General features: G+C 44.7%; 1 protein-coding gene across 3 annotated transcripts in view; it reads right to left on the reverse strand.

The window, feature by feature from the left end:
* Positions 1-18,628, reverse strand: part of ACER3 (alkaline ceramidase 3) — a 41,957-nt gene that overhangs the window by 9,017 nt on the left and 14,312 nt on the right. For 2 of the 3 annotated variants that reach the window (XM_081950174.1, XM_081950175.1), the window contains exons 3-9: positions 17,637-17,689; positions 15,732-15,784; positions 13,595-13,676; positions 10,784-10,819; positions 6,104-6,162; positions 1,777-1,878; positions 180-284 (exon numbers count right to left, since the gene is read on the reverse strand). In XM_081950174.1, coding sequence (XP_081806300.1) covers positions 180-284; positions 1,777-1,878; positions 6,104-6,162; positions 10,784-10,819; positions 13,595-13,676; positions 15,732-15,784; positions 17,637-17,689 — 490 coding nt within the window. The remainder of the gene's footprint in view (positions 1-179; positions 285-1,776; positions 1,879-6,103; positions 6,163-10,783; positions 10,820-13,594; positions 13,677-15,731; positions 15,785-17,636; positions 17,690-18,628) is intronic. The other variant, XM_081950176.1, reaches the window with a different exon arrangement.

Raw genomic sequence — 18,628 nt, forward strand, 5'->3', positions numbered from 1 at the left:
TCCACTCTTCTTTCCTTCCCTCTCCAATGTCCATCCATCCATCCATCCATCCCTCTCCAATGTGAATTCATCCATCCATTCATCCACTCTTCTTTCCTTCCCTCTCCAATGTCCATCCATCCATCCGTCCATCCATCCATGCTATTGTGTAAACCCCCGTAAAAGGAAAGGAAACATACCTGAACAGGATGTGAAGGTAGGAACCGAGTCCTGTGAAGATGTGCCACCAAGCATGAAACTGCGTGACAACGCCCACGAGCGGAGGCAGCCTCTCACGTAACCCCCTGTGGAGAGACACAATCGCCAAGGTCACCCACTGGTTTCCCAAGCCATCTTCTAGATCCCGGCCTCCTACAAAGACCAAGGAACCTCGAAGCAAACCCTGGTTTCTTTGAGAATCTGTAAAAGAATCCCTTTAAGAAGTTGCATCCCCTGGCTAGGGAGAAAATAAAGATGTCCCTGGCTGACCCAGGCTTCCTGGGTAAGCATAAATCACAATCTTAGTCCCCAAAACCTTATTTTATTTCTACGGCTGTAAATTATGGTCATTCACAGCCCGTAATGATTCACAAACAGTCTGTGAAGAGTCCGACAGATGTCTGCTCGAGTTGCCACGGTCGTTCAGGGGAATGTTGATAAACACCCACCTTATCTCCCTTGAAACCTAATTGCCAAATGGAGAACAAGGCCAAACTTAGCACAAAGCCAAACAGAACTTTCCAAAGCTTGGACCGACCAGACAAACTAATTGCTTCCTGCAAAAGCTCACATCCCGTTCGCTCCTCTTTTATGTCTTGGGGGTGGGGCTGGGCCAATCATCTTCAAGCCTTACTCCAGAGTTGACCCTGTTCTTTAGCTGTTCCCTTCGTCTGGCCACTCTGTGCATGAGCACACTGGGAACAGGCTCCAGCTGTTCTGCCCCACTGATGTCTGACTCCGAAGGCAGCTGATAACTGGCATACGGCCCTGGCCCCCCCCTCTGCCTCCGACACAGAGCCCTTCCCCAGACTCCAGGACTGGCCCATGTTCCTCCTCAACCTCCTCACTGTCCGAATCTGTCAGCTTTGCTGGCCGCTGGCGGGCCACAACAAGGTCTTCAAGATGGGAACTGGGTAAAGCTGCCCAATGGTCAGGCATAATGTAACTTCTCTGAGGACAAGAGGCTTCCAGATGCCTCATTCTCATTCCTGAGGGATGACTTTTTCCAAGCGTCTCTACCCATCCAACCAGATACCGCAGGATGGACCTGCTGCCGATCCTGCCAACCTAACCATGTTGGGCTACGAGGGTTGGGATATACAAAGCCAACCCGTCTTAAATCTAATATTTACAAGACAACCATCCACCCTGTTGCACTGTATGGCCCTGAATGCTGGGCAGCAACAATGGGGAACGAAAGCTCTTTCTGTGCCACGGAAATGCGAATGGGATATTGGGCACTTCCCTTCTTGACTACATCACAAATGACACCATTCGACAGCATTTTGGAGTGGCACCAATTATAGAGAAGATGAGAGAAGGCCGGCTCCGCTGGTATGGACCAGAGGTGGTATTCAGCCAGTTTGCACCGGCTGATCGACGTCTTAGCCACTGCGCTTAGCCACTGCGCCCCTCTCTGGTGGACAGGCAGGTGCAATAAATCAGCTTCACTGGAACTTAGCTGGACGGTCCCGATTTTTCACGCCCTGACACAAACGGACGGAAGGAAACGGACTGACCTCTACCAGCCAGCCAGAAGAGGACGGAATAGCCCCCAGCCCCCCCAAATTCACCTACCGCAATTTCTCGCAGAAAATGTTGTCTACGTTCCAAAGGAGGAAGCCCAGCAAAAAAACAGCCAGGGAGGTATATCCCAACCCTCGGAGCCAAGGATAAACCCTGGAAGGAAAGAAGAAACGTTAAATATTTAGGAATACAAATTTCAGAATCAAACACAAAACTTTTCTCAAATAACTATGAAGTGTTGTGGCAAAAGATACAGAAAGATCTTGAAGCGTGGAAAAAGTTACAATTGTCTTTGCTTGGAAGGATCTCAGCAATTAAAATGAACATTCTACCTAGATTTATCTTTCTATTCCAGATGATTCCGGTGCTCAAGTCAGATAAAACCTTGTTAAATTGGCAAACAACATTAAATAAATTTGTTTGGAAGGAGAAAAAACCGAGAGTAAAGATGAAGATTATGCAAGATACACGTGAAAGAGGTGGCCTCAGACTCCCAAACCTTCGATTGTATTATGAAGCTGCGGTATTAACGCATGTAGCAGATTGGTTTGGGAAAACAAAAATGGAATTGCTCAATATAGAAGGCCATGATCTTGTTCTGGGATGGCATGCATATCTTTTTTATGAAGACAGGGTGGATAAAGTGTTCAACAACCATGTTCTCCGTAGTGCCTTGATGAGAATATGGAAGAAGCACCGGCCCAATTGGGATTATAAAATACCGCTTTGGTTGGATCTTGCAGACACCATGGGGATTATGAATATTAAGTCACTCGGGGGTTGTTTATATAAAGATGTGCTTATTGCTGATGGGGGCGAATGGAAGTTAAAAACTTTGGAACAGCTGTTGGAAGAAGGAATTACTTTAAATTGGTTACATTACATACAGCTTCAGAAGAGATGGGAAGAAGATCGCAGGGTCGGCTTTATGGATAAAGAAGTGGAACTGATTAAGCAGATAAAAGAGACTGGTCCAAAACAAGTTAAAAGAATATATAATGTACTGTTAGAAAGAGACTCAGAAAGTGAATTGGTTAAGGATTGTATGATTAAATGGGCTCAGAATTTTGGGGAAGTGGTTATGTTGGAAACGTGGGAAAAAATATGGGTTCAGAATGTTAAATTTACACAGTCACAGAATTTAAGGGAGAATTTTTATAAAATGTTTTACAGATGGTATTTAGATCCTAAAAAATTATCATGCATGTACCCAAATGTTCAACCAAAATGTTGGAGATGCGGGTGTTTAGATGCTACCTTTTTTCATGTATGGTGGACTTGCAACAAGGTTAAAGCTTTTTGGATAAAAATATGGTGGGTTATGCAGAATGTATTTAAGAAAAGAATACAATTCACTCCACAAATGTTTTTATTGGGTATAGTTAAGGATTTTACCAAAGGGGAAACAAAATTGGCCTTGTATATGGTTACAGCAGCTAGGTTGTTGATTGCGCAACATTGGAAAAAAGATTTTTTGCCAACAATTGATCAATGGATTCAGAAGGTGGCGGGGTTCGCTGAAATGGCAAAAATTTCAGCTTTCTTAAAAGCTCAGAAACAGGAGGATTACACACAGGAATGGGCAAAATGGATTGATTATATACAGAATAAATACCAGACTAGGAGTTATTATCTAGCCTTTAGGTAAGAATGTTTAGATCGATAGATGATCAGAGTAAATAGTATATGGGATGTTTGGAATTATTAGAGTGGTATACAGCGGAAGTCAGGGGGGTGGGTTTGTGCGGGAGGTGGGGGAGGGTTAGGGTGGAGGGTGGGGCAATATATATGTATGAATAAATTAGAAGATGGGACTAATGAAACATTGTTAGGCTAGGAGAAATTTATATTAAGAGTTATAGATGTTAAATTAGCTTAGAAAATGATCAATGTGTTATTATTAATTTAAGACTAATCTCTATAGTTTTTGTTGGGAGGAGAGGGGTTATGAGTAATCTATTTTAAGATGGGGGGTGGGGAGGGGGTAAAGTGTTTGGTATAATATTTGAATGTGAATTTTTGCGGGGGGGTATAGCATTTGTATGAGATTTATATTGTATGGGGGGGGGGTGAAAAGGGGGAAAATTTGTTTGTACAAAACTCTTTTAATAAAAAAAAAAAAAAAAAAAAAAAGAAAGAAGAAACGGATTAAGTCTCTCAAAGCAACTTGGACTTCGCCTCATTCTATTTCGGGACAGGTCTTCCTTAAGAAGATTTATTTGTATTCTGCATGGCAGATTGGGAGGGTTAGGGCACAGGTGGTCCTCGACTTATGACCACAATTTGAGTCTCAAATTGATGCTCGTTGAAAAATTTGTTAAGTGAGTTTCGCCCATATTCCACGACTTTTCTTCTTGCCGCAGTTGCTAAGTGGATCACTATGGCTGTTATATTAGTAGCACGGTTGTTAAGTGAATTTCCCCACTGGCTTTGCTTGTCAGGAGGTCGCAAAAGGGGATCATGTAACCCATCATAAATATGAGTTGTCCGCCAAGCGTCCGAATTTTGATCACGTGACCAAAGCACGGTTGGAAGTGTGAAAAACAGTCCCAAGTTCCTTTTTTTAGTGCATTTGTCACTTCCAACGGTCACTAAGTGAACTAGGATAAGTCTACCTGTGTACAGCATCTAAGCAACCACACCTGGATGGAGAAGCTCCCTGGCCCATTTGCCCCTCAGCGACTGGTCTAGCAAAACTGGGCTCCAGCGGCAAAATCTACATTTTTTTTTTTACTACCGGTTCTGTGGGCGTGGCTTGGTGGGGGTCATGTGACTATGTAGTCATGTAACGGGGGGGGGGGGGGGGGGATCAAAAGACCAAAACTCACTTTAACAAATGTCCTGCTGGAGCAGGGTTGGACTAGATGACCTCCAGGTCCCTTCCAGCCCTGGATTATCCTCTGAAGCTGCTTCTAGTGCCAGGTTTGTAGTCCTACCTTCCTCTCCTTCCCCCCACTCCCTCTCTCTTTCTTTCTCTCTCTCTCCTTCCTTCCTTTCTTTATCTCTCCCTCCTTTCTTTCTCTCTCCCTTTCTTTCTTTCTCTCTCCCTCCTTTCTTTCTTTTTCTTTCTTTCTTTCTCTTTCTTTTTTCTTTCTTTCTTTCTTTCTTTCTTTCTTTCTTTCTTTCTTTCTTTCTTTCTTTCTTTCTTTCTTTCTTTCTTTCTTTCTTTCTTTCTTTCTTTCTTTCTTTCTTTCTTTCTTTCTTTCTTTCTTTCTTTCTTTCTTTCTTTCTCAGCACTTCCCTACCTCCCATTTTTGGCCTAGCAGGCGTCAGGAAGCCTGCTGGCAGCAAAAACGGACCCTCCCACCCTGCTGTTTTTGGCTGTGCGATGTGTGCGATCGTTGTAACTTTTTTTTAGCTTTTTTAGTATTTTCTACTACCGGTTCGGGCAACCTGGCCCGAACTGGTAGCATTTCACCCCTGTTGTGCTCCCATTTTAATTACGCAGCTGGGATCACAATAGTTTGCAAGTTGCGGTGATAGGGTTGTCGATACACAGTGATTTGTAGGTCAGTGATGGCGAGCCTTTTCGGCATCGAATGCCCAAACCGGAACGCACATGCTGGAGCGCCGGAAACCTGACCAGTTGGCTGCCGTGTGCATGCCTGTTTTTTGGGCGTTTTTGGAGTGTTTTCAGGGTGTTTTTGGCCTGAAAAAGTGCCCCCAAACTGCCTGAAAACAGCCCCCAAAAGCCATTTTTTCACGCCATTTTTCAGGCAGTTTCCCAGCGCCCCAGTGCCTGCGAAGACCAGCTGGCCATTGTGCCAGAATCCAGCAGCTGGTGATGGCACACGTGCCCACAGAAAAGGCTCTGCGTGTCACCTTTGGCACGCATGCCATAGGTTTGCCATCACAGCTGTAGGCTATATATTTTCTTTTCCTGGTTACTCAACCCACAGAGCCAATTCCCAGGCAGTGGAGCAACAGAAGGCTGAATGTTATCAGAAAATCAGCAATTCAAATTTCTCCCTCCACGGCTCACACCTCTTGCTTAAGCTGCAACCGTCTCCTTGCTTAACTAGCTAACGCTATTGGTGTTATCATTTTTTTGTGCTTTAACGTTTTTTTACTTTTTAACATACATATAATCCAAAGTATACCATTACATCTTAACATTTTTTTAAAAAAATATTCAACATTACATCAATTCCTCTTACCGTTAAGCCACATCAACTTTCATTTGCTCTTCTGCTTTCCATACACCATTTTATAGTCTGTTTCATCTTCCACCTTTCTCCTCTCCCTCTCTCCTCCTCCCTACCTCTTTTCTTCCCTCTGCCATCTCTCTCTTCTCTACTTCCACTTGCTCTCTCCCTCTCCTCTCCCCTCTTTCCACACTATTGGTGTTATTATTATAAGTAGTTAACACCTTACTTACCATAACACTATATACACGGAGCGTAAAACTATAACAGCCACCAATGTCCCATACATAACCTGGGGGGGGGGGGGGGGGGGAAACGAGAGAGAAAAAGAGAGATTTTGTGAATGCGTTAGTATTCAATATCCAAAACGCAGCGCTTGTTTTTTCCAGCAAAATCAGACAAGGTTACACTTCCTGGGTTATTTTTTTTATCCATACTTCTCCGCTTTTTGAATGAAAATTTCATCCATTTTCAATTTTGAATTTTTGAATTCCAGAGTGAGGATGAAACAGAAACGATCCCGGATGGGTTTACGTTGGAAATGCAAAGTCTAAAAATCAAATCACATCGAGATGAAGCGAGTGGGCATGGGAGCTGTTTTTGGCTCATCAGAAGGTCGCAAAAGGAGATCACGTGACACAGCAACCGTCATAAATAGGCGCCAGCTGCTTAAACGTCTGAATTTTGATCACGTGATCGCGGGGATGGTGTAGGGGTGATCACCGGGGAAGAAAAGGTCAGTAAGTTGTTATTTCAGTGCTGTTGTAACTTCAAATAGTCGCTAAGTGAATGTTTGTAAGTCGAGGACTATCTGTATGGCTCTATTCGGGTGGCCTGAATCCGGCAGCTTGTTGTCATCTCCTTAAGTGGCCAAAAGGACATACCTTATTTTTCGGAGTATAAGACGCACCCCTTTCCCTAAGAAAAGAGGATGAAAATCTGGGTGCGTCTTATACACTGAATACAGCATTTTTGGCCTCCTGAAACCCCGCCCCCTTTGCAAAAATGGTCATGAATAGCCTTTAGGAGGCTTCCAGAGTGCTCCTGGGGGCCGTGGGGGGCAGAAATGAGCAAAAAACAGGCCATTTTTGCCCTCCCCCTAGCCCCCAGGAGCACTCTACAAGCCTCCCAAAGCTCTGCATGCCCCTTTTTTGTGTATATGCAAAAAACGGCCTGTTTTTTGCTCGTTTTGCAAAAAAACGAGGCGTGCAGAGGGTATGGGAGTCCTGCAGAGTGGAAAAAAGAAATTTTTTTTTTTAAATTACCTCTTCAAAATCGTGGTGTGTCTTATACTCCAGTGTATCTTATAGTCTGAAAAATATGGTAAATGAAATCTAATGCAGGGAGTTCTCAACTTGCAACCGTTCGTTTAGGGACTGTTCAAAGTTACAACCACCTGAAAAAAAGTGACTTATGACCGTTTCCTCACACTTATGACCGCTGCTGCATCCCTGTGGCCACGCGATCAAAATTCAGGGGCTTGGCAACTGGCTCATATTTATGATGGTTGCAGCATCCTGGGGTCACACAATCCCCTTTTGCGACCATCTGACAAAGCAGGGAGGGAGTAACTGTGTTACTCACTTAACAACTGCAGTGATTCGCTTAACAGCTGTGTCAAGCAAATTCGTAAAAAGTGGCCAAAACGACGTTAGATTAGAAGGTTAAAATTCTTTATTGGCCAAGTGTGATTGGACACACAAGGAATTTGTCTTTGGTACTCCTCAGTGTACACAAAAAGACAAGATACACGAGGAAGGGAAAAAGGAAGGAAGGAAGGAAGGAATAGAGCATGAGGGAGGGAAGAAAGGAATAGAATAGAATAGAGTAGAGTAGAGTAGAACAGAATAGAGAACAGAACAGAACAGAATTCTTTATTGGCCAAGTGTGATTGGGTACACAAGGAATTTGTCTTTGGTGCAGATGCTCTCAGTGTACATAAAAAGATACATAAATTTCGGGCTCCATTGTCGTCGTAAATCCTGTAAGGTAAGGAGTATGGCTTTAGGAGAAATATACAGCCTCCCTCTGTTTACGTGGCAAAATGCCCTCCTCAAACCTGCTGGACTACAACTCCCATCATGAGCCAACAAAGGCAAAAAGGCTCAGTAGCATAATGACAGAGTCAAAAAGCAACCTTTGCAAAACAGGCGCTTATAATTAAAAGGGTTATTTTGTCCCAAGACTTCCTGGGGGTTATTTAGATATTGTGCTTACTACAAACAGAATATCTAGAATAACGAACATGGGGAGGGCAAAGTGTAATTGCTGCCATATCATGCAAACGAACTCTACGGTGCCAGCCTTACCGTCTCTGCTTTGTTTGGCAAAGTGGGATTCCAGACTGCCAGTCACTTACTAATATGGGCATGGCACCGTGGAACCCCAGTCCAATTTTAATTCTGCTGAAAGGCAAGTTCCCGTCCCTTACCCCCCGCCCATGCAAAGTGATTTATTCAGAGATAGAGAAAAGTAAGGCGGTTGAGTGACAGGCAAATAGGTGGGAAAGGGAAACAATGCAAGGCCAAGGAGAATCCTAAGCACTCGGATGTCTTGGTGTTTAAGAAATCCAAGGCAAAATATATTTTATGTATATATGGAAATCTTATTTCCCCTCCCCTCCTGCCCCAGGCAAAATCCACATCCTCTTGGACGTGAAATTGAATGCAACTGGAAGATTGAAAAAATAAGCATAAAGTTTATTGCACTTAAAATGGTATCATCATGTCTGCTATTAGAAAAATGAGCTGGCTATTCGGGTTTCAGATTTTTCCATCTCAAAACCTTTAAAAAAAATGGGCACTACTGTATTTTTCTCCTATTATTATTTTTTTATCCTATTACTTGGGGTACTGGAGGCCAAAATGTATGAAGAACAGTTGCAGGAATTGGGTATGTCTAGTCTAGTGAGAAGAAGGACCAGGGGTGACATGATAACAGTCTTCCAATATCTGATAAGGTAAAGGTTCCCCTCGCACTTATGTGCTAGTCGGTCCCGACTCTAGGGGGCAATGCTCATCTCCATTTCAAAAGCCGAAGAGCCAGCGCTGTCCGAAGACGTCTCCGTGGTCATGTGGCCGGCATGATTCAACTCCCGAAGGCGCACGAAACGCTGTTCCCTTCCCACCAAAGGTGGTTCCTGATTTTCTACTTGCATTTTTTACGTGCTTTCGAACTGCTAGGGTGGCAGAAGCTGGGACAAGTCACGGGAGCTCACTCCGTTACGCTGCGCTAGGGATTCGAACCGCCGAACTGCCGACCTTTTCTGATCGACAAGCTCAGCCTCTTAGCCACTGAGCCATTTCCTGCATTAGGAAAGCAGAACGGGACCTGGTGGGATAGGGAGACGGCCCAAGGCCTGCAGGGAAGGGGAAGGGGGAGAAGATATCTGGGGAGGCACTGCGGGCTTCCCTGCGATCAGTCGTAAGGGTGAACGACCGCAGGGCCATAACTCTGGGACCGGGTCGTAAGTAGCTTTTTGGGTGCGTGTGTGTGTCACAAGAGAACAAAGTCCAACTTCCTGTGACTTCAGTTGACCCTTATTTAAGTCTTAGCAGGTGCTGACTGTTAGTTGATAAGGTTCCTATGCACAGGGTTTTTTTAAGCAATAAATCAAGTTTATGTGGGGTTCTTGCCTTTCACGCCCAATGTCAGTGCTCGGGCTGCCATTCAGGCGGGAAGCCTTACTGAGCCACATGCAGCTACAGGCTCTGCCAACATCAGAGAGTCCACATCAAGGGATGTTGACGCATCGTGGGTGAGGTCACCTGAGGTCCGCGCACCACGCCTGATCGCCCGGTTCCACCGTCGATACCCTGATAAACCTATAGAGGATACCGCTAATAGCGCTTTTTGTCTTCCAGAGTCCTCTCCAGTGGAAGGGGGGCGGCATGTCAGCCCTCGGGCTGCCATTCAGGGGGGAGCCCATCCATCGCCACGTCCGCTCGGCCATGCTTACACGCCACCAACGCTGCCACGTTGATGTGGACTCTCTGATGTTGCCGGAGCCTGTAGCTGCATGTGGCTCTGTAAGGCTTCCCTCACTACTTTGTAGAGGAACTTTTCTACTCGGGTGCAAATGCCTACTCTGACATAACTCTTCTGCTCGGATGCGGCTATCCAGGAAGGAGGCTATGATGACACTGAGTGGGGGTGTGGCTGAGGGTGTGGGTCACGGTGATTGGTGAGGGTGGTTGGGTGTCATCCGGGTGGAGTTGTGGATGGAGCTGGGTGGGGTAATGGTATATGTATGAGTGATGGGGTTAATTTGGTTAGAACTGACTTGGATTTGCTTACCTTTGTATCATTGTCATTTAGGGCTGGTTATCACGTAATATTAGATTACTCACCGCCCCGAGTCCCTTCGGGGAGAGGGGGCGGTCTAGAAATCTAATAAATTATTAATTATTAGATAAAGTTTTTCACCAAACTGACTCTCTGTTTGCATTCAACGTGAACGCCGGAATGTGACACCTGACATATCCACATTCAAGAGACTAGGACAGTGGTGACGGACTTGCCGAGCCATGTCGTCTGGCCCGTTCCTCTTCCGGGTTTCTGGCTCGCATGCGCGTGCAACGATCAGCTGCCTTCACGTGTGCGGCAGTGCCCGGAACGGGAAAAGCTGGTCTTTCGTTTTCCGGCCTGAACATGCGCATCAGCCAGCTGATTGTTGCGCTCGCATACATGCCAGAAACTGAAAGTCCAGCTGGCCGGTGTGCATGTTCTCACCAGAAAGTGCATTTTCTGGCATGTGCCTGCTCCCTGGGCAGCTCCTCTTCCAGGTTGCGTCCCAGACAATGCTCAGTGCCGAAAAAGTTCACCATCACTAGACTGGGAGATTTTTTTTTTTTACAACTGGACATGTCAATAACATTTCCTAAGTTGAAACAGAAATAAACAAAACAATTTACCTGATGGAACACAGGCTGTTTCCAGTTTAGGTATACCTGCAAAAAGCAAAGACAAGACATTCTCATCCGCTTGGGACTGATGGATAAAACAATTGGGGGAAAAACCATGGTGGTTTTCGTATATGACAAACGACAGCAATATTATTTTACGCACAAAGGTGGACAGGTATATGGCAAGACCCCCAGCAGAGGAATGGATGGTGAAGAAGACAGAACTGGCTGAAAAGTTCAAACTGTGGTTGAGGACACTGCTTAGACCACGGGTGTCAAACCCGTGGCATCCCGTTGCCATCCCGTGACGTTTCATGATGTTGCCAAGCTGGGGTGGACATCTGACCTGCAGGCCGCCAATTTGACACCCGTGGCTTAGACCAATGTTCTCCATGCCGGCTGGGGAATTCTAGGAGTTGAAGTCCATATATCTTCAAGGTTTGAGAAATGTTGCTTGGGAGGGCACCAAGCTACAGGGAAGCTCAACTGTGTCCTTCTGCCTTACCTAGGCCACATTTTACTCCCTTCTTCTTCCTCCTTCCTCTTTCTTCTTCTTCTTCTCTTCCTTCCTTCACCTCCCCAATTTGCTAGGGTGATACCTAGACATTCACTGGCCAGGTTGACGCCTTACACTATTTTACTGAGTCATTCATTTTCTGGCCTAAACCTATAGTTGAACAAATTAGTCATTAACTAAACAGGCTGAGTTAGCCTGACACGTCAAGCCACACACACACACACACACCAAATTAATCACCGTTCAAATTAAACAAGCTCGGTGAAGGCAGCGGTTACATCAGGGGTGTCCAAACTTGGGAACTTTAAGACTTGTGGACTTCAACTCCCAGAATTCCCCAGCCAGCCATGCTGGCTGGGGAATTCTGGGAGTTGAAGTCCACAAGTCTTAAAGTTCCCAAGTTTGGACACCCCTGGGTTACATCTTCAATTTAGTTAATAGGGCTGAAAGCAAAACCAGCTGATCAGGAATGGGATGGAAGCGACCTGGCAAGGTCACGATTGTGAGGTTATGATTCTCTTCCAACAGACTACAGATTATTTTTCAACCTCTTCAACTTTTAGGCTGGGTGGACTTCAACTCCCAGAATGCTACATCTAGCTGTGGCTGGCTAGGGAATTCTGGGAGTTGAAGTCCACCCAGCTTAAAAGTTGAAGAGGTCGAGAAACAAAGCTACAGATGCTTCTTGTTTGGGAAAATTCACCATCGCTGCCACAAAAAAAAATGCTTTTCCATGCTACAGTACAGTGGCGTGGAACAATCATTCGCTTAGTGACTGTTTGAAGTTACGACAGCACTGAAAAAGGGAGTTATGACCATTTTTCACATGGCCATTGCAGAATCCCCATGGTCACCTGATCAAAATTTGGACGTTTGTGTTGAAATATTTACGTCTGGGAGAGACAAGGGAACAAGGTCAGCCAATGAATAGGCAACAGCAACTAAGTCAGCCAATGGGAGCTTAAACAGATCTGAGTCTGTGCAGAGAATTGAAACAGAAACTTAAGCAGTCTGCTGCTCTGAGAAGTAAACTAGCAGTCTGGGCTTGTCTGCTGAAATGAAGCTGATTCCTTGTGTTTGCCTGTAACTCTCCTACCTTGTGTTTACCTGGAAGAGCCACCTGTTGGTATTGTACATTTATTCATTTATTCTTATGTATAAAAAGAAGTTAATGAATCCTGCTGCATCTGTGCTTCTGGATTTGAAGTTATGCAACAAACTCTGACAGCTCGGCAAATGGTTCATATTCACGACGGCTGCAGTCTCCCCTGGGTCATGTGATCTCACTTTTTGTGACTTTCTGACAAGCAAAGTCAACGGGGGAGCCAAATTCACTTAACAGCCATGTTCCTAACTTAACGGCCGCAGCGATTCGCTTAAGAACTGCGGGAAGAGCGCTCGTGAAACGGGACCTGACCCACTTAACAACTCGACTAACTTAGCACTGGGTATTTTGGGCTCAGTGATAATAATAATATAATAATAATATATTTATTTCTTAGCCGCACCCTCTCCCGAAGGACTCGGGGCGGCGTACAACGAAACATTCGAAATAAATATGTAAACAAAACAAACATATAACAAAGGTACACTAAAACATACAGACATACAAAAGGAGGAGATCGATTGATAAAAACAATTAAAATACTGTATTTAAAACCCCTAGAAATTAAATGTAATTAAAATACCCAGTTAAAAACCCGTCAGGAGCGATATGGTTAAATCAAAGTTGAGCCAGGCCAGCTGCTTGGAATAGGTGGGTCTTAAGCTTAATACGGAAGGAGCGGAGGTCAGAGGTATTCCTAATATCCGGAGGGAGGTCATTCCACAGGGCTGGGCCCGCCACAGAGAAGGCTCTACTCCTAGGCGCCGCCCCACGACATTGTCTAGCGGACGGCACCTGGAGGAGCCCCTCTCTGTGCGAGCGAATTGGTCGCAGGGATGTATGGGGCAGAATACGATCCCGCAAGTAACTAGGTCCTAAGCCATGGAGCGCTTTAAAGATAGTTATCAAAACCTTGAAACGCACCCGATAGGCCACAGGAAGCCAGTGCAGCTCGCGCAGGAGCGGTGTCACGTGGGAGTACCTAGTACTCCCCATAATTACCCGCGCGGCTGCGTTCTGGACCAACTGCAGCCTCCGGGTGCATTTCAAGGGAAGCCCCATGTAGAGAGTGATGGTCGTGAAGCCGAGGACTGCCTGAAATGCAGATGGGAAAGGAACGCAGTGAGTGGGTCCTCGGTTTGCAAGCACCCCACCCCTCCTTATAAAAATAGTTTTGGGTAAAACAAATCTTGCTTACTATGCTGACGCCAATGCTGTAGGCTAGTAGTAGAAAGAGAAGAGGGTAGTTGATTGTTTTCTTGTACTTGAAGCATTCATACCTGAAACAAACACCAACAAGAAGGTTTAAGGATGCAAAAGGAAGACCAAATAAATCCTTAACGCACTATTTGTCCTCGGGCTTTCGAACAGGAGGTTTTTTGGGGGGAGACCAAGAGCAACAAAACTCGTTTGCGCAGTTTTAAATTCCCTCTGGAGTGTAAAATCCGAATGGTTAAAGGGATCTCATTTGTAAGTTCCTGCCGATGCGGAATTATTATTATTCATTAAATTTATAGGCCGCCCATCCAGTAGTGTGAAGTGGCGGTGGGAGGCTTCTATTATCATAAAATGTACGTATATAAAAACCGATTAAAATTACGAAAGACTCAAGCTTGTGGGAAGTAGCCGAGATCCCGCTTCATTCTATGGTTCTGCAGAAAAGCTGATAACTTGCAAAGCCAAGGGTAACATGGGAGGGGAAGAAAATAACACACCTTTTCCAAATGAAGGGGATCTGAATTTATTCCCGTGTTTCCGTTTTGTTTTTCAGCTTTAGCAAACCTGAATTGCAAACTTGTCAAACTTGTTTCGATCAGAGGCATACCCTATTTTAGTCATTCTTCAAGGAATACGCTTTCTACTCATCACAAAAGAATTTTTGTGTGTGTTTTTCCCCCTTCTCTAAAATTAGATCCACGTATAATAAAGCAAGGGGCGTGGAATATACCAAGAACAAAAGTGTTTCACATTAGCAAAAGTGCTACCTTATGAGGAAACTCTCCCTCCTGTGTGTTAACCAGTATTATAAAAGGAGACCATGATTTTAGTACAGCTAAGATTAGAGAAAAAAAAACAGGGAAAAATCAAATGTTCAAAGCACATTATGGATTTTGCAGCTCCATTCAATTGTCACAAGAGCACAGGTGTTAATAATGTTTTGATAAATTTAGTACCAAAGAAATTTATTGGGGGGAAAAGGCTTAAAGAAAAAGGATTGAGTTTGTTTGAGAGGTACTGGGAAAAAATATATGATGTCAAACATGGATGCTTATTTTTCTCTCAGAATTACTACTGTTTAGGTTCCTCTTGCACATATGTGCTCGTCGTTCCTGACTCTAAGGGGCGGTGCTCATCTCCCTTTCAAAGCCGAAGAGCCAGCGCTGCCCGAAGATGTCTCCATGGTCATGTGGCCGGCATGACTCAACGCCAAAGGCGCACGGAACGCCGTTCCCTTCCCACCAAAGGTGGTTTCTATTTTTCTATTTGCATTTCTGCATGCTTTCGAACTGCTAGGTTGGCAGAAGCTGGGACAAGTAATGGGAACTCACTCTGTTACGCGGCGCTAGGGATTTGAACTGCCAACCTTTCTGATCAACAAGCTCAGCGTCTTAGCCACTGAGCCACCGCGTCCCACTATTGTCTAGCATCAGCATTCAATCCGCTCTAGCCACTTCCATTTGCAGGAAAATTCAATCTTTAAAAATGCAAAGGCTAAAAATGATAAAAAATAACGAAGCGAAAAATATTGTCAATTCCTTTATTGACATACAAGTTACCGACATTTTCTGTAATTTCCAAGAATCCCCACTGCCTTGCCTAAAACTAGGCCCCAGGCTAGAAACCAGGAGAGGGTGAATTCTAGTGCCACCTTAGGCATCAAAGATGGCTGGGTGACTTTGGGCCAAGGCCCAGGAGTTGGCATGTTCTAGTGCCAACTTAGGCATGAAAACAAGCTGGGTGTCTTTGAATCAATCACCAGGAGATAGTGATTTCTAGTCCTACCATAGCTATAAAAGCCAGGTGGGTGACTTTGAGTCAATCACTAGGAGATGGTGAGTTGTAGCTCAGTGAAAATCCTGCCATGAAAGCTGGCTGACTCATTTTGAGCCAACCACCAGGAGAGGGTGAGATGGCGAGTTCTAGTTTTGCCTTAGCCATGAAAGCCAGTTGGGTGACTGGGCCGAGTACCAGGAGATGGAGAATTCTAGTCCCTCCCTGTATCTCCAACAGCTGTTTTAGCAACCATGTCTATGTGAGTGAGATAAACGTTAAGCCTGCGAGGAACTCTGGACTGTTACTCATTTATGAAGGAGAAACTGATGAGAGATACTTACAAGCAATAGACAAAAACACAACAACTGTAGATCATGGGCAACTCGTCCAATAGCTGCAAAAAGCAGAACAAAAAGATTATTGACGCTTACAGAAAAGACTCCAAGGAAGATGGCGGCTCCCAAAGAGGGCAAAACTGCAAAGTATTTGGTCAGAACAGGGCAACTTTCAGTGAAAAGGGTCACCATTGATTTTTCTTTTTTTGAGGAGGGGAGCTAAGAACTCAACGGAGAAGAAAACGCAAAGCAGTTGGACCCAACGTTTTCATACTTTAAATTGGCGGGTGGTTGCGTAAGGGAATTAATGTTGTTGTTTTTTAAATTCAGTTAAGCTATTTTACCGCAACTGTTGTGTGCTCTCCCTTAGAATTGCGAGTAGCTCTGCGACTGGGTTTTGGCAATTGTGTCACTAAGATTTGGCACTTGGCTGTATATGTGTGTGTGTGTGTGTGTGTGTGTATTTGTGTAAACAGTTTGGATTGCATGCAGTGTTGGGACAAGGGTGTGTAACCACTGTAGGGGCAACAACATCACAACCAATTGGATATATACTCTTGCCCTTCTCTGGTGCAGCTTCAACTTGCAACCATTCGAAGTTACGACGACACTGAAAAAAAGTGACTTAACGACTGTTCCTCACACTTATGACCGTTCCGCACCATCTCCCTGGTCATGCGATCAAAATTTAGGCCCTTGGCATGTAATGATGAGGGTTGTGGCATGCCAAGGTCATGTGATTGCCATTTGTGACTTTCCCAGCCGGCTTCTGACAGCAGAGTCAAGAGGGCAAGGAGAATTTACTTAACGACCACGTGATTCACTTAATAACTGCAGGTATTCACACAGAGGTTGAAACAGTGGCCTCATAGGTTTTTGGCAAAGCAGTGAATCAAACTGGAAATTTTCTCACAGCTCATCTCTTTCGGGTTCTTCAAGGGAGACCTATTTGTGGCTAATCCTAGCTTTCAATAAAACTGCTGTTTTGCACAATTAGAACAACAGAATAAGAGAGTTGGAAGGGATCTTGGAGGTCTTCTAGTCCAACCCCCTGCTCAAACAGGAGACCCTGTATCATTTCAGCCAGGTGACTGTCCAATCTCTTCTTGAAAACCTCCAGTGATGAAGCACCTACAACTTCTGGAGGCAAGCTGTTCCACTGGTTAATTGTTCTAAATATCAGGAAATTTCTCCTTAATTCCAGGTTGCTTCTCTCCTTGATTAGTTTCCACCCATTGCTTCTTGTTCTACCCTCAGGTGCCTTGGAAAATAGTTTGACTCCCTCTTCTTTGGGGCAGCCCCTGAGATATTGGAAGATGCTATCATGTCTTCCCTAGTCCTTCTTTTCATTAAACTAGACACACGCAGTTCCTGCAACCATTATTCATATGTTTTAGTCTCCAGTCTCCTAATCATCTTTCTTGCTCTTCTCTGCACTCTTTCCAGAGTCTCCACATCTTTTCTACATCATGGCGACCAAAACTGAATGCAGTACTCCAGGTGTGATCTTACCAAGGCATTGTAGAGTGGTATTAACCCTTCACGTGATCTTGATTCTATCCCCCCCGTTGATGCAGCCTAGAACTGTGTTGGCTTTTTTGGCGGCTGCAGCACACGGCTGGCTCCTATTTAAGTGAATGTCCACTAGGACTCCAAACATGTATTTTATTCTATATTAGTCAATCCTTCTGTATCGTTTTCTGGACTCTTGGATAAAGTATTTTAACTATCCATAACATGGTTGTTACTGGAATATTTGGTTCACTAGTTGTTGAAAACGAGAGCACATAGTCCCCAGCAAAACACACTATGAATGCACCCCTACCAGTCAACCCAGAAAGCAAAACAGATCCAGGCATGTCACTTGGCCATGGACACAAAATGTGCACACTTTTTCCAAGGGCTACTAACCTGCATTTCATACTTCAGAGTCATGTGGAAGCACCAGGATCCCAGGCCCACGGCTGAAATCCAAATGAGAAAGGATGATGAGTGGAATTCCAACTAGGAGACAGATTTACTGCTTTTGATACATTGACACGTTTCCCCAACCCTTCCCCCCCCCTTAATTTATGTATCATGAAATGTATATGTCGCCCCGCTCACCAATAAGGCGTCTTGGGATGTCCAAAGGCATGTAGAATGGTCACTAAACAAATTGTTGTAAGTTGAGGACTACCTGTACTGTTTTACAGTACAGGTAAAAATGTTTTAATATGTTTTTTTTTAATGGCCAATACATTTGGTAGGTGGGTGGGTGGGTGGGTGGGTGGGTGGACAGACAATAGATGAATGGACGGATGGGTGGATGGAGATAGATGGACGGATGGATGGACTGACAATAGGTGAATGGATAGACGGATGGATGGACAGACAATAGATGAATGGATGGATGGGTGGATGGAGATAGATAGATGGAGGGATGGGGGGGACAGATAATAAATGAATGGATGGGTGGGTGGGTGGAGAGATAGATAGATAGATGGATGGGCAGACAGATAATAGATAAATGGACGGATGGGTGGATGGAGATAGATAGATAGATGGATGGGCGGACAGACAATAGATGAATGGATGGATGGGTGGATGGAGAGATAGATAGATGGATGGGCAGACAGACAATAGATGAATGGATGGATGGGTAGATGGAGATAGATAGATGGATGGACAGACAATAGATGAATGGATGGGTAGGTGGACGTAGATAGGTAGGTAGGTAGGTAGGTGGGTGGGTGGGTGGATGGATGGATAGATGATGGACAGATGTAGCTAAAGATATAGATGATAGATAGACACACAGACAGATAGAAGACAGACAGATAGATAGATAAGAATGTCATGAAATTCTAAAGCAGATTTGGGGGAGAAAAGCTGTCGGATAAAAAAAATTCTTAGAAGAGCTC

This window comes from Natrix helvetica (assembly GCF_964273705.1).
Source record: "Natrix helvetica genome assembly, chromosome: 4".
Taxonomy (NCBI): Eukaryota; Metazoa; Chordata; class Lepidosauria; order Squamata; family Natricidae; genus Natrix; species Natrix helvetica.